Here is a 20836-nt window from a genome sequence, read left to right on the forward strand (position 1 = left end):
TATTTTCCAAAAATTAAATGAGCGAATTTTCTAAAAATAAAATGCAAAACAGATTTGATGGGAAATATATTTAGAGCACATATATAATATGAGAGAAACTAAATCCTGAGCACTTATTTAATTTATGATAAGATTTTTAGTTAGCAGCTTTAAAACACAGAAGTACATATAACATTTTGTCAATTCTTTTAAAGGTATGGCACGCAGAAAAGTTTAAAGACCACTACTCTATACCTATCCTGATCTAACCCTACTTATGTGGTCCCACATCTCCATTGTGACGCCTGACAGCTGCAGCCTATCTTGGGCTACATGTCACAGCATTTACTATTTGTGACATACATTTTAACACTTGGTCTTTTAGCATAAAAACTATTATCTTTCTCTAGCTATTCCATTTGGGAAAGTGCAAGGCAAACTCTAGAGTGGTTCTCACTAATCCCCACCTCCTAGTATTTACACCCTTGTGTAATCCCCTTCTCCTTGAGTGTGGGTTGGACCTAGTGCTATCTTATTTCTGACAAAAATGGTATGGCAAAAGTGACGGAACATCACTTCTAATATTAGTTACAAGAAGACCGTGACTTACATCTTGCTCATTATCTCCCTCTGTCTCTCCTTCCCTCTCGGAGTCCTCGTTCTAGGGGAAGCAAGCTGCTATGTTGAGTATTGAGTAGTCAGATGGAGAGGCCCAAGTGGCAAGGAACTGAAGACTTGGGCCGCTAGCCATCGAGGATCAGCCAACAGCCATACGAATGAGTTTGCAAGAGATCCTCCTCCAGCTGAGCCTTGAGATAACTGCAGCCCAGGCTGACACGTTGATTGCAGCCTTGTGAGGGGAGGCCCTGGACCCAGCTAAGTTGTGCCTCGATTAGTGACCCACAGACACTGAGATTAAAAAATGTTTTAAGTTACTAAGTTTGGGGGTGATCTGTTATGCAGCAATAAATAAATAAATGTTATGCAGCAACTAATATAGACAGGAGAGGTAGAGGTGGTATAACATATTAATAGCAATGCACACTAAATATAGGACTGTTGAATTAGTTATGTTAATGGAAGGCCAACTAGAGTAGTAGGTTCCCAGTCTAAAATAACTGTTTCAAAGCTAAGCTTTCCTTTGGATCCTTCTGGAACAAAGACTTCCACATGTCCTGCCACTTACACTGGGACAGAGTCTCATGTAACCAATTCCTAATCAATTTACCAGAGAAAGAATATCCTAGAAGTCTGAGAAGTCTGAGAGGAAGGACAAGCAAAAGTAGATATATATATAATAGGAGAAGACCAGCAGATAGGGACTGGCTGTTGACATGTGGATATGGTGGTTACATTTTGGAGTATCTTATTTCAAATCACACTCGTAATTAGTGAATTTCAAAGCTGTTTTCTAAATGTTCCTTTGAGACTATATACATACATATATTTGTATGTATGTACATGAATGTATATATATACACATATACATGTACAGCCAAGTGTGGCTTTATGACAGGGATACCTTCTGAGAAATGCATCGTTAGGTGATTTCGTCATTGTGCAAACAACATAGAGTATACTTATACAAACCTAACTGGTATAGCCTACCCCATGCCTAGACTATATGGTACTAATCTTAGGGGACCACCATTGTATATGCGGTCCGTATGCATTTCTCAGAACATATCCCTGTCGTTAAGCCACACGTGACTGTATTATATAATCTCAAAGGAACGCTTAGAAAATAGCTTTGAAATTCACCAATTATGAGTATGATTTGAAATTAAATGTGATTTTAAAATAAATCTTAATATACATATATATCTCCTAAATTCTATGCAATGTTTCTGGATGAGGTATTTGAATAAAGGCATTTATAAATTCGAATTATAGAAATATTCAATTTCTTTTATAGTTATAGTGCATGCCATTGTATTTCATAGAGAGAAAATACTCACCCCAAATGATTCCCCAATTGATACTAAGATTCTGTCAAGTGAAGATAAAATACAAATTAGTAACAAAAATCAAATACAACTGTGCAGAGATAAACACACACAAATCATTTTAAACTATCAGAAATAGCAAATCAAAGGTTTCCTCTACCTCTAGAATCACTGATAAATTATACTCATTAGGGGCTTATTCTAACAGTGCTAGTCTAATCATACACTGAGCTGGTCTCCTAGATTTTTAAAGCAAGAACTACATATTTGCAAGAACATATTCTGCCATTGCCCACATTTCAAGAGGATAAAAGAGGGGCCGGCCCGGTGGCGCAGCAGTTAAGTGTGCGCACTCCACTTTGGTGGCCCGGGGTTCGCAAGTTCAGATCCTGGTCGTGCACCGACACACCGCTTGCCAAGCCATGCTGTGGTGGCGTCCCATATAAAGCAGAGGAAGATGGGCACGGATGTTAGCCCAGGGCCAGTCTTCCTCAGCAAAAAAAAGAGGAGGATTGGCATCAGCTGTAGCTCAAGGCTGATCTTCCTCACACACACACAAAATAAAATAAAAATAAAGATAAAAGAAAATTTTAAGTTTACCCCTACTTACTTCTTCATAAATCAACAAGTTATCAATTAAAATTTCTTTCACATTTTCTCATTAAAAATTCAAGTTACATTTGGCAAAACTTACTGTATTAAGTAATAATCAGAATTCTAATTAGGATCTATATGGATATATAGTAAAGGCTATTTATCACATATCCTAGAATCAGAAATCTCTATTGGTCTGTTTGTCCTTGTTTGAACCACATAATTTATGTATATGCTAATAAAGCTAAAGATCAGCATTAGCCTGATATAACAAAGATTTGATCAGATGTACATGGAACTAGTAGATACATAGATTTTATTGCCCTCCAATTCCTTGATAAGTGGCCATCATCTTATATATATTTGACTAACCAAAATACCTAAATACGCTGGATAAGTAGAGTGTTAAGATGCTCACTTAATGCCTGATCAGTGATTTACCAGGATTTTTAGAATATGATGTTTTGTTAAAGAACCCCAACCCGGAAGTGATTTCACTAGGATCAGCAAACAGCCATCATTATCAGCATAATATGGATTAACTATCATCATTAAAAAATTACCTTAAGTACACATTTTCATGTGGTGGTATGGGACTGTGTAAATTAAACAGACATGGTGTGTCATCTTAGCAGCTTATAACATAAGTCGTAGATACCAGTGTAGATACTCAACTATAAGAACACCAAATAAAGTACGGTACAGAGGCACACAAGAGCATTCATATCATCTGCCAATTATTTTCTACTTTATCTTTTCTTGTAGAATTTGAAATTTTTATCATGAGCGTATATTACTTATATAAAGCACCACGCAAACGTTTTCTAAGGGGTTAATATATCCCCTTCTTGTTTGTTTTTCTTGCCCATTAAGTACAAAGGTATGGGCTGACAATTTCTGAGATGAGACTACATTAACTATATTAGCTAATCTGCCTCCCACTTTGTACAAATAAAGTCAGTTTCAAATAGCCCATGATAACATATAATAATTGAAGCACTTCAAAGCCAGAGAGCACTTGAGGTTGGACGTGGGAGATAATATAATGATTTGTAGTTGCACAGAACCTTTCATCTGAGAATTTAAAACAGCTTCAGACTCATCATTTCCCTGATGCACGCACTGTTCTGAAGTAGACATAGAGACCTGCCCAAAGTAATATACGGAAGCCACAGGCAGAATTAGGGATGGACTTCTAAGGACTTAATTTATAGTCATCAACATTTAAGCAGTCATCTAGATTTTTATAACAGCAAGATGAACAGGTCCACAGAAAGAGTTTACAGGACATTCAATAAACTACAGAATAAAAATTCTTAACCAAAAGTAATCTACTTCGTTTAGCAGACTGGCAACTTACAAAAATATGAAAGTGAATTGAAATCTGTTATCAAACTGGTTCTCAGACTGTTTACAAAAGAACAGACCCCAGTCAGAAAAGTTGATGACATTTTTTGCAAACCCATCTAAAGTAAACAGATTACCTTTCTTCCCTCCCAAATTCTTATCATGTCACTTAATATAAATAATCAAGTCAGGGACTCGAGAGTCTAGCTTATTTTAAATGAAGAAAGCTTGATATTTTTATGCTTAGATCAAAATAATCCCCTCTTATTTTTTACCACTTCCCTAAAGAGAGAACACAGACCTTGATCTTGGAGTCATTTTTGTTGGAGTTGGCAGACCTTCTGAAATTTTATACGGATTCTTCAGGGGTGATATATAGATGTTCCCCCCAGGAATCCGTAAAGGTGAACTAGAAAACTTGTAAGGGCTTCGAGGAATGTGAGGTATTGGTGACAAGGTAGGGGGCTAGAGCAAAAACAAAAAAGTAGATTATTTATTTAATGTTTTAGTGAGATTCATTGCTTTACAATTAGATTTTCCCAATCAAAGGATATTTTCAACATACCCTGGTGGAAGCGTACTGCAAAATATTTGTTTTCAGTCTCTGCATGAAGACTGAGTTATAGAATACTATAATGGAATCATATTCCTCTTCTCTGATCAAAACACGTTTGAATGTCTGAGGAAGAGTAAAAATACTTGTTAAATGAATTCGGGAATTTCTCTCTTTATACTTTCTTTTTTAATAGTTTATAAAACTTTTTAACAGTAAGAAGCACACGTTATATAGTAAAAAATAATCTGAAAAAGCCTTCTTAGACTTGGATTACAGATGCTCTACCAGAAGTAAAATGTCAGACTATATATATGTCTACTTTATATATACATGTAAAAGTTTATCACAAATATCCTCTTTATTGCAGGGATATAGTATTCCATATTAACTTTATAATATGAATTTGGATATTAAAGTGATAACTTTCCAATTTCATTTTAGTTACAAGTAGTTAATAATATAAAAGTAAAAAATTGATACGTGAATTTGTATAATAAGGTCAGAATATATGAAGTTATCCATATTATAGATGTGGATATATACAAAAAAATCTTACCATGGAAGATTGCCTACCTCCTGAACAGCATGAGGGAGATCCTTGTACGCTGTTACAATGATTTTGAATTTAAGGTCTATATTCTTCACTTTGCATATGCCATACATGGAACACATCATAATCTGGTAAATAAATGCGATGTAAAAATAGTCAGAATTTTGCTACATGGTTGTATTCTAAAAAGCTCTCTATCTTTCTTTTAGCTTCAAAAAATGGAAATTTAATTTCCTGTAGGAAAGACTGAATCCTTTCCCCTAAGACTATCACCGACTAATTGCCCTGAGAAACTCAAGAGAGGTTTCAGAAGCTTTTAACTATTTCTCCAAATTGTTTTTTTCTTTTTGTTATGTTAGGGAGATGCAATCACCAACTACCCTGAACCAGACCAAGCCCACCATAAGAGCAAAGCCTATGACCTTTGCCTCATTTTTAATGCTAAGATCTTCTCTCCGGAGGATCTTAGGCCTTATTACCATAACCTGCAGTGCACGTGGAAGCATGTTTCCCAACTCAGCCTGTGCAAGTGAATACCCACCCTCCCTTTTGAATATTCACACCCTATCAGAAATAAAAGGCCCCTGCTGTCCTGCACTTGGGGAGAGCCATGACTTTGGAAATGATTCCCCGTGGCCTCCTATTTGCTGCAAATAAGCTCTACTTTGTGTGACAACTACTTCTGGTCGAGAGTCTGATTTTAACTCGCCAGGAGGCGAACCCACTTTTGGTTCAGGAACAAGATCAGGAACAAGACAAGGAAGTCCCCTGTCACCACTTCCATTCAACATAGTACTGGAGGTTAAGCCAGGGCAATTAGGCAAGTAAGTGAAATAAAAGTCATCTAGATTGTAAAAAAAGAAGTAAAACTATCTCTATTCACAGATGACATGATCTTATATATCGCAAATCTTAAGGAATCCACTAAAAAACTATTAGAACTGATAAACATCTTCAGCAACGTTGTAGGATACAAGATCAATATACAAAAATCAACCATATTTCTATACATTCATAATGAACACTCTGAAAAAGGAATTAAGGAAACAATTCTATTTACAAGAGTGTTAAAAAGAATAAAATACTTGGGAATAAAGTTAACAAAACAAGTGCAAAACTTGTACTCTGAAAACTACAAAACATCATTGAAAGTAATTAAAGAAGATCTAAATAAATGGAAAGACATCATATGTTCATGGATTGGAAGACTTAATGTTGTTAAGATGACAGTACTCAGATTGATCTATGATTCAATGCAATCTCTATCAAAATCCCAGTTGGCTTCTTTGCAGAAATTGACAAGCCAATCCTAAAATTAATATGGAAATTCAAGTTTCAGAATAGTTAGAGCAATCTTGAAAAAGAAGAGCAAAATTGGAGCACTCATGCTTTCCTATTTCAAAACTTACTACAAAGCTACAGTAATCAAGACAGTATGGTACTGGTATAAGCAGAGACACACAGATCAACGGAATAGAATTAAGAGATCAGAAATATTTACATATTTATAGTTACTTGATTTTCAACAACCATCAAAATGGGGAATGAAAAGACTTTTCAAGAAACGGTGCTGGAACAACTAGTATTGACATACAAAAGAAAGAAGTTGCACCCCTACCTCATACTGCATACAAAAATGAACTCAAAATGGATCAAAATCTAAATGTGAGAGCTAAAACTATAAAACTCTTGTAGGAAAACAGGGATAAATTTTACCACCTCTGATTTGGCAATGGTTTCTTAGATATGACACCAAAAGCACCAGTAACAAGAACAACAAAAAAATAAATTGAACATCATCAAAATTAAAAACTTCTGTGCTTAAAAGGACAGCATCAAGAAAGTGAAAAGCCAACTCACAGAATCGGAAAAAATATTTGCAAATCACATATCTGATAAGAGACTTGTATGTAGAATACATAAAGAACCCTTATAACTCAGTACTAAAAAGACAACCCAATTAAAAAATAGGCAAAGGATCTGAATAGATATTTCTCCAAAGAAGATATAAAAATGGCCAATAAGCACATGAAAAGATGCTCAATCAACATCACTAGCCATCAGGAAAATGCAAATCAAAACCACAAAGAGGGCAGCCCAACTGGTTACATTTGGCACGCTCTGCTTCAGCAGCCCAAGTTCGATTCCCGGGCACAGACCTACACCACTCATCTGTCAGGGACCACACTGTGGTCGCAGCTCACATACAAAAAGAGGAAGATTGGCAGTGGATGTTAGCTCAGGGTGAATCTTCCTCAGCAAAGAAAAAGAAAAAAACCACCAAGAGATACCACCTCATACCCACTAGTATGGTTATAATCAAAAAGGCAAATAAGTTGGTGAGGATGTGGAGAAATGGGAACCTCATACACTGCTGGTAAGAATGTAAAATGGTGTAGCTGTGTTGGAAAAGAATCTAGCCATTTCTCAAAAGGTTAAACATAGAGTTACAATATGACCTAGCAATTCCACTCTTAGGTGAATACCCAAGAGAAATGAAAACATGTCTACACAAAAACTTGTATATGAATGTTCATTAGTAACATTATTCATAGTAGCTAAAAAGTTCAAACAATTCAAATGTACATCATCTGATGAATAAACATGATGTGGTATATCCATACAATAGAATATTATTTGGCATTAAAAAGGAATGAAGTACTGATACAAGCTATAACACAGATGAACAATGAAAACATTATACTAAGTGAAAGAAGCCAGACACAAAAAGATAACATATTATACGATTCCATTTATATGAAATGTCCAGAATAGGCAAATCTATAGATTTGGGGGGGTGGAATAGGAGGGTGAATGCTAAAGGGTATGGGGTTTCTTTTTGGCATGATAAAAATGTTTTAAAATTGATTTTGGTGATAGTTGCACAACTCTGTGAATATACTAAAAGCCACTGAACTGTACAATTTAAATGGGTAATTTGTATGGTATGTGAATTACATCTCAATAAAGCTGTTACAAAAAAAAATATTCTTATTATCCTGTTTACAGAGAAGAAAAAGGAAGATATGAGAGATCATTCTCTGTAAATTAACTAATTAATTAACTCATTGTTTAGTTAGTTCATTCATTCATTCGGCACTGGTTACATAAACTGGTTCTTAAGTCTCCTGTTTTTTCCCACTCTAAAATGAAATCTAGCTTACCACAACACAGCAAAAGCCTATGATAAACAGTTTCTTCAGTGATTTTTGCAAATAAGATCTTTCATGTCATTATACAAGTTATTGAAATACTCTCAAGCTCTAATTTGTAAGAATTACAGCAAAAACATAAAAAGAAGCCAACAAGTGAATATATATTAAGTCTACTAAATTGGTCTAGCTTCTCATTTGAAGCTAATCTTTTCTTAAGAAATCAGTCCATGGTTAACAAAGAAGTAGGTGAAGTGCACTGTTTTCTTACTTGGTCCAAATGTCTGTCTCTCATGAGTTCATACTCATTTTGCAGGGTGTGCTGGAAAAGGGTCCAGATGATGGGTTCTAGTTCTGAGTGGTCAGACAGAAGGCGTGCACACAAGGTATTTAGCCGAAGATATGCTAGTCGATATACTGGAGAGAGAAGGTGAATTAGTCGTGTTTACTGTTCATTTTGAATTACAAGTGGATTTTTTCAAAAGATTAAATTGCTATAACCATAATACTATCAAATAGCCTTTTAACGGTAACCTCACCTCTACCACTATTTTCCTTATGAATAAATGATTCCTAGTCTTAGCATAGTGCTATGTACATAGAAGGCAAAATAATTCTTGCTGAATTAACTATTACAGCATGAAATTCAGGCAAGGATGGAAGGTAGAGGAAGGAAGATCATAAGATACTGTGAAATTACACAATCCAAAAACAGGGTTTGTTTCAGTTCCATTGGTAATCACTCATTACAGACGTTGGACATTCTCATTATCAATATTCAAGAGGGATAATTATTTTTAAACATAATGGAATTGCCAGTGTCTACTAATTTTTCCAATCTGAAAAACAAAAAACAAATAGTGTATTTGTTTATAAAATACCAATGGAGCATCCTCTATTGAAAAATGGTACACTTGTAGATTACCTAAGTGGTAACATGATTGTTATATGAAATTTACTTGGAAAGTCTATTAAAAAAACACTACTGGAATACAGATTTGGAAAAAAGGAATCCACAAAATTAAATTTTCCTCCATCTACTTTAAATATAATGACCCTTGGTTTAAACGTACCTTTCAAAGACTTGCATAAGACAATCAGAATTTTTTAGTTACTTTATCCCCGTGGTTCTCAAACTTGAGCATGCATCAGACTTGCCTGGAGAGCTTGTTGAAACAAGGATTTTTGTGCCTCATCCTAGAATTTCTGATTGAGTACTTCTAGGGTGGGGGCCAAGCAAAAATTCTCCTTTCTCCAATTTTTAAAGTGAGGCGGATTCTGCTGGTTGGGGACCACACTTTGGAACCACTGCTCTCACTTAAGGTCTGTCTTAGAATATGCCTATATAGCTTAGTATATTTCTGACTTGAATAAAATCAGAAAAAAGATTTATCACAGAGGAATCTGGCCTTTCTACTTTCCTTCAAAGAGCTCCAAATGAGTGTGCATTTGTAGTTACATACACATGCACAGACACACAAACTGACCTCCCTGCCCAACCACATACACACACAATCAGAGAATGCTACACAACCTGGTTGTCAGGAAAGATGCCTGCACTAGGCCACAGCACACTGTATAATCTCAACTCTACATATATACCTGAACAGCAAAAGTAATGTCAGAAGCAAATATTACCAAACATTAATTTGAAAGCATAACAACAGGAGCAGCAGCAACAATAACAACATCTAACACTTTCTGAGTGCTTACTATGTGCTAGGCACTGTTGGAAGCATTTTATGTATTAATTCATTTAATTGTCTCCAAAACCCTATAAGGTAGGTTATTATTATTATAAAGTAGGTTATTATTATTATCATTTCCATTTGACAGATGATGAAACTGAGGCATAGAGATATTAAGTGACTTGCCCAAAGTCACACCTAGTACGCAGAAGCGCCATGATTCGAACCCAGTCAGCCTGGTTTCAGAGTCCATGCTCTTCAAAGTAATCATCTACTAACCTTTTTTGTAAAAGAGTGAAAGGGAGGTAGATTTCAATGGCTTCTGAGTCTGGAAGGCTGAGGTTGCTTGTGCCTCTGCATTTGCAGTAGAATTTACACGTGTAGTTGACCCTTTTTTCTTTGGGGATCTTACAGGAGAAAGATACCTAGATATATTCAAAGGAAAAGTCTTCATTTGAAGTTTGCTAAGAATCTCTCTCTCTCTCTCTCTCACACACATGCACACACACACACACGCATGCACACACACGGCTGTACACTGCATCCAAACACAGCTTGTCTATTTAATCTGTTATTCTATACCAAATTCCTTGAGCAGGCTATTTAAATACAAGCTGGAAAAGATAGCTTAACAGGAAAACTAAACTTGTCATTATCATTTCTAACTCCATTTTAATAATTAAATGGGAATTACTGTCTTGTTGATAAAAACAAGCTGTATATGTATATATGTTTCATTTTAATAATTTTATAGTGGGACTGAGATCATAAAATAACTCCAGCTTAAAAGAGCAAGTTACTGATACCAAAACAGTGTAGTTACATTTCTCTTAAAAATGTTTTATTGATAACTATAGTTCATATATATGATAAGACTTAAGTTAAACACACACACACCAATCTAAATTATACAGTACAGAATTCTATGAATTAATACTTCGGATAACATTATCAAGGCAGATTTATACCTGTATACTAAATCAGTCAGGCATAAATCAAGGCAGACATATTAGTAAATATTTTCTCTCAATTTCTGACGTTCTACCGCTCTGTACTGCACTTTATATTACAAGAAAATTGAGGTCTACTTTCTAATTTTGTTTTAGTGGCTGAGAAATAATTTTGAGCAGGAAGTAGGATTTGTACCTTATAGGGACGTTTCTACTACATGTAGTATATTAACTAGTACATGAGGAAAAGGGAATCGCTATCCTAATGATTTTATAAGTTCCAGGGCCTAGTCTACCATCAACCTTGGATTTCTCTTCAATTCACTAACTGACAATATGGTAGACTGACTTAACTTCGGTAGAAGTTAGTCTTTCTTGAGTTCTAGGTGCAAATATTCAATTCACTACTTGAATCTTAAACTTAAGAAGGCCAAAGCAGAGCTCTTGATTTTTCCCCCATTCTTCCCATCTCAATAAATGGTTCCACATTACATCCAGTTTCTTAAGTCAAAAACCTAAGAGTTACTTTTAATTCCTCCCTTTTACCAAATTCCTCAAACCCAATGCAAAAACAAGTCCTATTAAATCTTCCTCTAAAATATATCCCAGATCTCCATTTCTTTCTTTTTTTTTTGTGAGGAGATCAGCCCTGTGATAACATCTGCCAATCTTCCTCTTTTTTTTGCTGAGGAAGACTGGCCCTGGGCTACCATCCGTGCCCATCTTCCTCCACTTGATATGGGACGCTGCCACAGCACGGCTTGCCAAGCAGTGCATCGGTGCATGCCCGGGATCCGAACTGGCAAACCCCGGGCCGCCACAGCGGAGCGTGTGCACTTAACCGCTTGCACCACCCAGCCGGCCCCTCTTTCCATTTCTTTCTATCTCTACTGACATATCTTAGACCAAGTCACCTATATTTCTCACTCGGACTACTGAAATCATCTCCAAAGAAATCTTCCTACTTTCTTCTTTGCCCTGTTCCTTTCTCTCCTCCAATTCCACTTGTACTTCAAATAGCAGCCAGAAAGCAGATCTTTAAAAATACAAATTACAGCAAGCTGCATCCCTGCTTAAACCCTTAATGCTTTCCCATTGCCCTTCTAAAATCCAAACTCTTTTCTATGTCCTATGGGAACCTACAAGGTCTAGCCCCAGTTTGCCTCTCCAACTTCGTCTTGTACCATTCTCCTCTTGCTCATTTTTGCCCAGCCACAATGGGACTTCTTTCTGTTCCTCAGATCAGGTAAGTCTGCTCTAGGGCCACTGCGCTTGCCATCTGCTCTTCCTGAATGCACATCAAGCAGACTTTTGCCTGGCCAGCATCCACTTGTGCTTGAGGTCTCAGGTCAAATATCACTTCATCAAAGAAAGCTTCCCTAAACATTCTATCACTCTCTCAGTTACTCTCTTTCACAGCACTCTGTTTACTTCCATTACAGAAATTATTATACATTAAAATCACCTTATGCATTAGTTTATTTGCTCACTGTCTATTTCCTTCCTCTAGAATGTTAGGCTCTATGAGGGGAAGGACCTAGTCCATCCTACTCACCTTTGTAGTCCCAGTGCCTAGAACACTTCCTGGCACTTAACAGACAACTGTTTATTGAATTAAAGAAAAAGATAAGGCTTAACTTATTTATATTACAGTATTACCTAGCAAACAAATTTATTTGTGAATGCTGAGGCTCCATATGCTAGAAATACTTTGGGTAAAAGTTAGCATGGAAATGACATCTCTGGAAAACAGTCCCTGCATTAATCACAGAACACTGTAATGTCAATTCCTACACAGAACTAAACAGAAACATAACATTAGGCACACCGCCAAGACAGGCAGTATAGCTAGAATGTTTAAGAGCATGGGCTTTGGGGTCAGATTGCTTGGGTTTGATTTCTGTCGACTTTCAGCAAGTTACCTTATTTCTGTAATTCCTATTTTATAGATAACTGAGGCTGACAGCAGTATGTACTACCTTACAGGGCTGTTACGAAGATTAAATGAAAAAAAAATCTGAAGTACTTAGGCAACTTTCCAGCACACAGTGAACCACAATAAATGTTAGCTATTGCTTGCTTCTTCCATCATCATCATTCATTAATCAACCGTTCTGGTCTCATAACCCACACTACTCCCTATGCCTATCCTATGCTTCACGCCAAATGCACTGATCTGCACTCCATGAAAAGTGTTTCCTGCTTTCCTAGCTGTTATGCTTTGGGTTCATGCCATCTGTGACTCTTGGAACACTTTTGTCTCCTCCCTGCTCTCCAGTTTCCATGCTGAAATCCTATTCCACCTTTAAGGCCTATCTAAATTGCCATCTCTGCCATGAAAACTGCTCTCATTACACCAAACCTCAGTGATTTCAGTAGCACTTTGTACTACTTTATATGACCTTTATTTGGCTCATATGTCTTATTTTCCTGCTTCTTGAAAGCAGGAACAATGTCTTATTCAAAATTCTATTCCCTACAGCTTCTATATAGTATCTCGCATTACACCATGCTCAAAATCTATTTGCAGGCTGAATGGATAACATAACATACACTCTACTTACATATCTGCTGCAGTATGATTATTCTGGAGAGGAAGGTTGAGAGTACAAGATTCAAGGTGATCAGCTGGTCCTTCTCGGTCCTTTGCTTGTTTAATAAGATCAAATAAAGGTGAATCCTATATGAAACAAGATGACATTAAAACAAAAGTGGTAAGTGTGATTTTTCCATGCACATATCAAAATCATATTGTCTAACATGGTGAGCACTATGAATTTAGTCACAATTGACAGTAGCAATTTAGAAGTCAGAATGAGATCCTTTTCTCCACTTTGAAAATACTGATTGCTAATTTTTGTACTATACACAAAGTAATGGACTAAACTCTGAATAAAATGGGTATAGAAGGAAAGTACTTCAACATAATAAAGAGCATATATGACAAACCCACAGCTAATATCATCCTCAATGGTGAAAAACTGAAAGCTATCCCTCTAAGAACAGGAACCAGACAAGGATGCCCACTGTCACCACTCCTATTTAACATAGTACTGGAAGTCCTAGCCAGAGCAATCAGGCAAGAGAAAGAAATAAAAGGGATCCAAATTGGAAAGGAAGAAGTGCAACTGTCACTATTTGCAGATGACATGCTTTTGTATACAGAAAACTCTAAAGAATCCACCAGGAAAGTTTTAGAAGTAATAAACGAATATGGTAAAGTTGCAGGATACAAAATCAACATACAAAAATCAGTTGCATTTCTGTACACTAATAACGAAGTAGCAGAAAGAGAAATTAAGAATACAATCCCATTTACAATTGCAACAAAAAGAATAAAATACCTAGGAATAAACTTAACCAAAGAGGTGAAAGATCTGTACACCAAAAACTATAAAACATTTCTGAAAGAAACTGAAGAAGACACAAAGAAATGGAAAGATATCCCGTGCTCTTGGATTGGAAGAATTAACATAGTTAAGATGTCCATACTTCCTAAAGCAATCTATAGATTCAATGCAATCCCTATCAAAGTTCCAACAACATTTTTCACAGAAATAGAACAAAGAATCCTAAAATTTATATGGAACAACAAAAGACCCCAAATAGCTAAAGGAATCCTGAGAAAAAAGAACAAAGCTGGAGGTATCACACTCCCTGATTTCAAAATATACTACAAAGCTATAGTAACCAAAACAGCATGGTACTGGCACAAAAACAGACACACAGATCAATGGAATAGAATCGAAAGCCCAGAAATAAACCCACACATCTATAGACAGTTAATCTTTGACAAAGGAGACAAGAACATACAATGAGGAAAAGAAAGTCTCTTCAACAAATGGTGTTGGGAAAACTGGATAGCCACATGCAAAAAAATCAAAGTAGACCCTTACTTTACACCATACACAAAAATTAACTCCAAATGGATTAAAGACTTGAATGTAAGACCTGAAACTATGACACTTCTAGAAGAAAACATAGGCAGTATGCTCTTCGACATCGGTCTTAGCAACATCTTTTCAAGCACCATGTCTGACTGGGCAAGAGAAACAATAGAAAAAATAAACAAATGGGACTACATCAAACTAAAAAGCTTCTGTACAGCAAAGGAAACCATCAACAAAACGAAAAGACAACCAAACAATTAGGAGAAGATATTTGCAAACCATATATCTGATAAGGGCTTAATCTCCAAAATATATAAAGAACTCATGCATCTCAACAACAAAAAAACTACCAACCCAATTAAAAAATGGGCAAAAGACCTGAACAGACATTTCTCCAAAGAAGATATACAGATGGCCAACAGACACATGAAAAGATGTTCAAAATCACTAACTATCAGGGAAATGCAAATCAAAACTACAATGAGATATCACCTCACGCCCGTCAGAATGGCTATAATTAACAAGACAGGAAACAACATGTGTTGGAGAGGATGTGGAGAGAAGGGAACTCTCATACACTGCTGGTGGCATTGCAAACTGGTGCAGCCGCTATGGAAAACAGTATGGAGATTCCTCAAAAAATCAAGGATAGAACTACCATATGATCCAGCTATTCCACTGTTGGGTATTTATCCAAAGAACTTGAAAACACCAATTTGTAAAGGTACATGCACCCCTGTGTTCATTGCAGCGTTATTCACAATAGCCAAGACTTGGAAGCAACCTAAGTGCCCATCAAGGGACGAATGGATAAAGAAGATGTGGTATATATACACAATGGAATACTACTCAGCCATAAGAAACGATGAAATCCAGGCATTTGTGACAACATGAATGGACACTGAGGGTATTATGCAAAGTGAAATAAGTCAGAGGGAGAAGGTCAAATATCGTATGATTTCCTTCATTAAGTAGTAGATAATAACAACAATAAACAAACACATAGGGACAGAGATTGGATTGGTGGTTACCAGAGGGGAAGGGGGGAGGGAGGAGCGTGAAAGGGGATAATTCAGTACACGTGTGTGGTGATGGGTTGTAATTAGTATTTTGGTGGTGAACATGATGTAATCTATGCAGAAATAGAAGTATAATGATGTATACCTGAAATTTTTACAATGTTATAAACCAATGTTACTACAAAAATAAATAAATAAATAAAGTATATTTAAATTATCAAAAAAATAAAAAAATAAAAGCCTCTCAAAACAGTGATCCTTTTGTTAAATTATAGACTAAAAGCAGATATTTTTAAGAACTTGAATACTGTAAAGGAATAGTAATGTTATTTTGGCAATTATATACAATTTTAAACACATAAACATTTCAAACAACTTCGTACTTTAAAATGTATTTTAAAAATTATTTTCTAAGGGCTGGCCCCGTGGCATAGTGGTTAAGTTCGATTGCTCCACTTCGGCACCCCAGGGTTTGCAGGTTCGGATCCCAGGTGTGGACTGACACACCGCTTGTCAAGCCATGCTGTGGTGGCGTCCCATATAAAGTAGAGGAAGATGGGCACAGACGTTAGCCCAGGGCCAATCTTCCTTAGCAAAAAAAAAAGAGGAAAGTTGGCACCGGATGTTAGCTCAGGGCTGATCTTCCTCACAAAATAAGTATTTTCTAGAGGCCGGCCTAGTGGTGTAATGTCAAGTTTGCGCGCTCTGCTTCGGTGGCCTGGAGTTTGCAAGTTCAGATCCCAGGTGCGGACCTATGCACTGCTCATCAAGACATGCTGTGGTGGCATCCCACACACAAAAAATAGAGGAAGATAGGCACATATGTTAGCTCAGAGCTAATCTTCCTGAGCAAAAAGAAGAAGATTGGCAATGGATGTTAGCTCAGGGCCAATCTTCCTCACCCAAAAAAATAAATAAACAAAAGTATTTTCTAAATTGATATATTTGTCAAAATTTTCAAAAAGAATGAGAGGTATACCAATTTAGGTAGATCCTATTTTCTTTATTTCAAATGAAGTTACTTGGTAGTATCAGGGGTTTTTTCTAAGTATTTTTTTAAAGATATAACTCACATAATATATTATGTGTTTGTTGTGTTAATTTTAAAATATTGTTTAAAGAAAGAATTCTAATTCAAAATTAGCCAAGATTCCTAAAACTGGGTCAGCGTTTACTTGAGGATGTTTGACATACTTGCTCTGGGTAGGCAGCTCCAAGGGACATGACAAAATTCATGCAGTTAAACTAACACAGCCACTTTTCTGAGTGAAGTACTACAGGAGTCAAAAGTCCACTCCCATCAGTACCATCTTCAATTGCCACAGCAAGTACATCTAGTGAGGGCTTCCTCCTTTCTAGCAGTCATGATAAAACGGCGTTGAAGAGTCATTATTTGTAGAACTTACCCTAAGTACTGTGGGAAAGTTAGTTCCTAATCCAAAGAAAAGATCTTATTCTAACCGAAAGGAAGAGGACAAGAATACCTATAACGAATATTTGCAAAATGCATAAAAATTCAAACAGTAGGAGGAATTAATACTATAAAGGGAACTAACACAGTATGAGAAGCAGACATTAAGAGAGGAATAGGGTATGAAAGTTTGTCAAAGGAAGCTAGCATATCTGAATATGATGAAAGGCAAAGATGTTTTGCCAAATTTTGAAGGAAGAGAGGGTTATGACCAAACAGAAGGCAAGAGAAATGTAGACTGGAGTTCAAAGGTGAGGAATAAACATCCTTGCCTTGCTGAAGAGAGGAATCATCAAGTTATCTATTAATAATGCTGATGACTAGGATTTGTAAAGAAGTAAAAAACAAAAACATATCCTATGATTAAATTATCACAATTAAAGTCATTTTCCTCAAATAATTCTTGCCTCTTAACCAAGGCCTCTATAGCAGAGAATCAAAATCACCAGATTTTTGTCTATGGGAATCTAACTAGTACTCTTTACTCATATCTATTATTCCATAACAGCAAATATTATGGCATACTCATGATGCCGAAGTTTTGTGTCCAAAATTGTTTAATGAGTAAACATTATATCATTTTCAAGAAAAGAAAACAAACTCAGAAACTTAAGCCAACATTATTGAAGGATTTCACTGGTCTTTGTTGCTTTTACTTCTAGGTGGAACTACTCTGAGTTCTCATAATTTTATAATCCTTAAAGTTTCCAATTCTGAAACTGAACTAGATCTGAGTCTAGTAGGAGTAGGCTTATTGGCTGGGCCTAGGTTCCTAGCAACTGATTCTTATTGATATGCTCATTACTATTTCTACACCTGCTCTGGCTTTGGAAACCCCTTGGTCATTCTTGCCCTGGAAACTTAAAATCAAGGTTGGCCAGATATGGGTACAAGAGTGACTTGATATATTAAGGTAACATAAGTTTCTCCAGACACAATTTAGTTTCAGTACATCAGTATACCCATGACAAGTTGTTTTTTGTTTTTTTGTTTTTTTTTTTTGGTGAGGAAGATCAGCCCTGAGCTAACATTGGATTCCGATCTTCCTCTTTTTTTTTTTTTCCGAGGAAGATTGGCCCTGAGCTAACATCTGTGCCCATCTTCCTCTACTTTTATATGGGATGCTGCCACAGCATGGCATGACCAGCAGTGCGTCAGTGTGCGCCCGGGATCCGAACCTGTGAACCCTGGGCCGCCAAAGTGGAGCGCACGCACTCAACTGCTTGCGTCACTGGGCTGGCCCCCATGACAAGGTAATTTTTATACTTAATTTCAATGAAACAAAAACCTACAAAGTAACTATAAAAAAATAAAATTGACTGTTAAACTGTTATACTAAAATATGTGCATTCAAACAAGCATTGTTAACTGTGTGGTATGTCTTTAAGTGTAACAGGAGTTCAGAAACTTTCAAGCCTAGACCGTCAATGGCCTAGGCCATGCTTAGGGTGCCTATAGGATTCTTTTTTTATTCTCCATTTCTTTCTTTTTTTTTTATAATTTTATTTATTTATTTTTCCCCCAAAGCCCCAGTAGATAGTTGTATGTCATAGTTGCACATCCTTCTAGTTGCTGTATGTGGGATGTAGCCTCAGCATGGTCGGAGAAGCGGTGCGTCGGTGCGCGCCTGGGATCCGAACCCGGGCCGCCAGCAGTGGAGCGCACGCACTTAACCGCTAAGCCACGGGGCCGGCCCATATTCTCCATTTCTTAATTATAAGTAAACCTTGAGTATTACAGTATAGAGCATTCCTTTCTTACAAATGAAGATGACAGTTTAAAATCATAAGTTTGCAATTGCTTTCTCTGATCTGTGGAGCTTGCTTTTTTTTTTTTTTTTGGTGAGGAAGATTGTCCCTGAGCTAACATCTGTTGCCAATCTTTCTCTTTTTGCTTGAGGAAGATTGTTCCTGAGCTAACATCTGTGCCAGTCTTTCTCTATTTTGTATGTGGGACACCTGCCACAGCATGGCTTGATGAGCGGTGTGTAGGTTCACGCCTGGGATCTGCAGCCACGAACACCAGGCGGCCAAAGCAGAGCTCGTGAATTTAACCATTATGCCACCCGGCCAGCCCTTGAGCTTGCTTTTTAAGCTCCTTTTTCTTTTTTTTATGAATACATTAAATTTTTTTAAAGTGAAAAGTTAAGCAAATCTGAGAAATGCCTCTTTTTTCCCCCTTAAAAAGAAACCTCGACCTAGGAGTGCAATTATACTTTTAAATGATAGTTCTTGTTAGTTAAAACAAATCATAGAATTAATATTGAGTCTGGCCTTTGATCATGAATTCTCTGAAGCACTGGAAGAAAGGCAAAGCAGATTACCTTAATCCAGTCTTTATATATATGAAGCCAAAATAGTAAATTTTAACCAAAAAATTAAACTTTGGGTCATGCTCCCAATTAAGCTAGTCATATGAATAACAAACATTAGAGTAAAAGTTAAAAAGAAATATGCATTAGCTATTTGTCCATAAGTAAGTGAATCTTAACAGAGCCCAACTGAGGCAAAATTGTACATAAAAGACATATTCGTCATCTTCAGCTTCCCTCCTCTTTGCCTAACAGAACACAGCTCAGGTTGTCTCCAAATTCTAACAACTCCTGCCCTAGGACTCCAAAAAAAAAAAAAAAGTTAATATTTTCTAGAATATCTGACTTTAGTTTTCAATGATATTTTATAAGGTAAAGTCCTACTTTCTGACGACATAGCCTCTAATTTAGCTGGAGGGCAGCATATATCAGAGTCCCCAATGAAGCTTTAATATACACACATGCCAGGTTTCTCCTCAACCCCCAAGATTCTGATATGCCCAGGAAGGGAAACCATCTACATTTTAGAAAAGCTCCTCTGAAGATTCTAATGCAATCCTACCATTCTAGCTTCCTCCCACTCGAGGCCTGCCACCTCTCCCTATACATCTCTCTCCTCTTCTGCCATCACCTTAAGAATTGCCAAATGTATTTTCTAATTCTGATATAAATTTCTAAAGGTGACTCACTATCCTTTCTGAAAGAGCAATATTGTTGTAACAACTCCATGTCCTGCCTTATTAGGTTTCAAAAGGCATCCTTTCAACCAGTCCCCAAATTCTATTTTCTAGAATACTACTAACCCAGGCAAATTTGAGGTCAGTCAGATGTAAAAAGTACCGTCTCTATTGTGACACTCAGAAATTCCCTAAATCATGACAGTCAATCATTGGCAGAAGACTTTCGGTTCTCATTTTCCCAGCATTTGGGATTAAAGTGATGATAGGATAAGAAGACAGAATATCAGGAACATTTCGTTAACTTTAGTTTATGAGAACTAATTTTTAACTTTACGTCAGACCCACAGCAAAAATTTGGTGAGGGTACTGCACTATAAGGAAGAATAACAACTGTGATCTTTCCTCCTATCATGCCTAATTTTGATAACTATGATTAATGATTCAAAGTCAATACCACATACTTCATAATCCTATTTTATTTTCTTCACTACCAAAATTCTGTCTTGATTCTCTCCATTTACTAACAGTACTAGTTAATGCTTATGGAGTATCTACTGTACGCCAGGTTCTATACTAAATATTTTACATGATTGTCTCATTTAATCCTCATAATAAGGCTATAAAATAGATACTATTATCCCCATTTTACAGATAAAGAGCTGAAAGCACAGAAGTTAAGAAATTTGCCCCATGTGATATGGCT

At 36.5% G+C, this 20836-nt stretch overlaps 1 protein-coding gene across 3 annotated transcripts in view; it reads right to left on the reverse strand.

Annotated features, from left to right (window-relative positions):
- RB1 (RB transcriptional corepressor 1) overlaps positions 1-20836 on the reverse strand; it is a 150157-nt gene that overhangs the window by 5920 nt on the left and 123401 nt on the right. For all 3 annotated transcript variants that reach the window (XM_058548166.1, XM_058548167.1, XM_058548168.1), the window contains exons 18-24: positions 13327-13442; positions 10092-10237; positions 8396-8541; positions 4996-5100; positions 4432-4545; positions 4168-4331; positions 1938-1968 (exon numbers count right to left, since the gene is read on the reverse strand). In XM_058548166.1, coding sequence (XP_058404149.1) covers positions 1938-1968; positions 4168-4331; positions 4432-4545; positions 4996-5100; positions 8396-8541; positions 10092-10237; positions 13327-13442 — 822 coding nt within the window. The remainder of the gene's footprint in view (positions 1-1937; positions 1969-4167; positions 4332-4431; positions 4546-4995; positions 5101-8395; positions 8542-10091; positions 10238-13326; positions 13443-20836) is intronic.

Source organism: Diceros bicornis, chromosome 9 (genome assembly GCF_020826845.1).
Source record: "Diceros bicornis minor isolate mBicDic1 chromosome 9, mDicBic1.mat.cur, whole genome shotgun sequence".
NCBI classification, from domain to species: domain Eukaryota; kingdom Metazoa; phylum Chordata; class Mammalia; order Perissodactyla; family Rhinocerotidae; genus Diceros; species Diceros bicornis.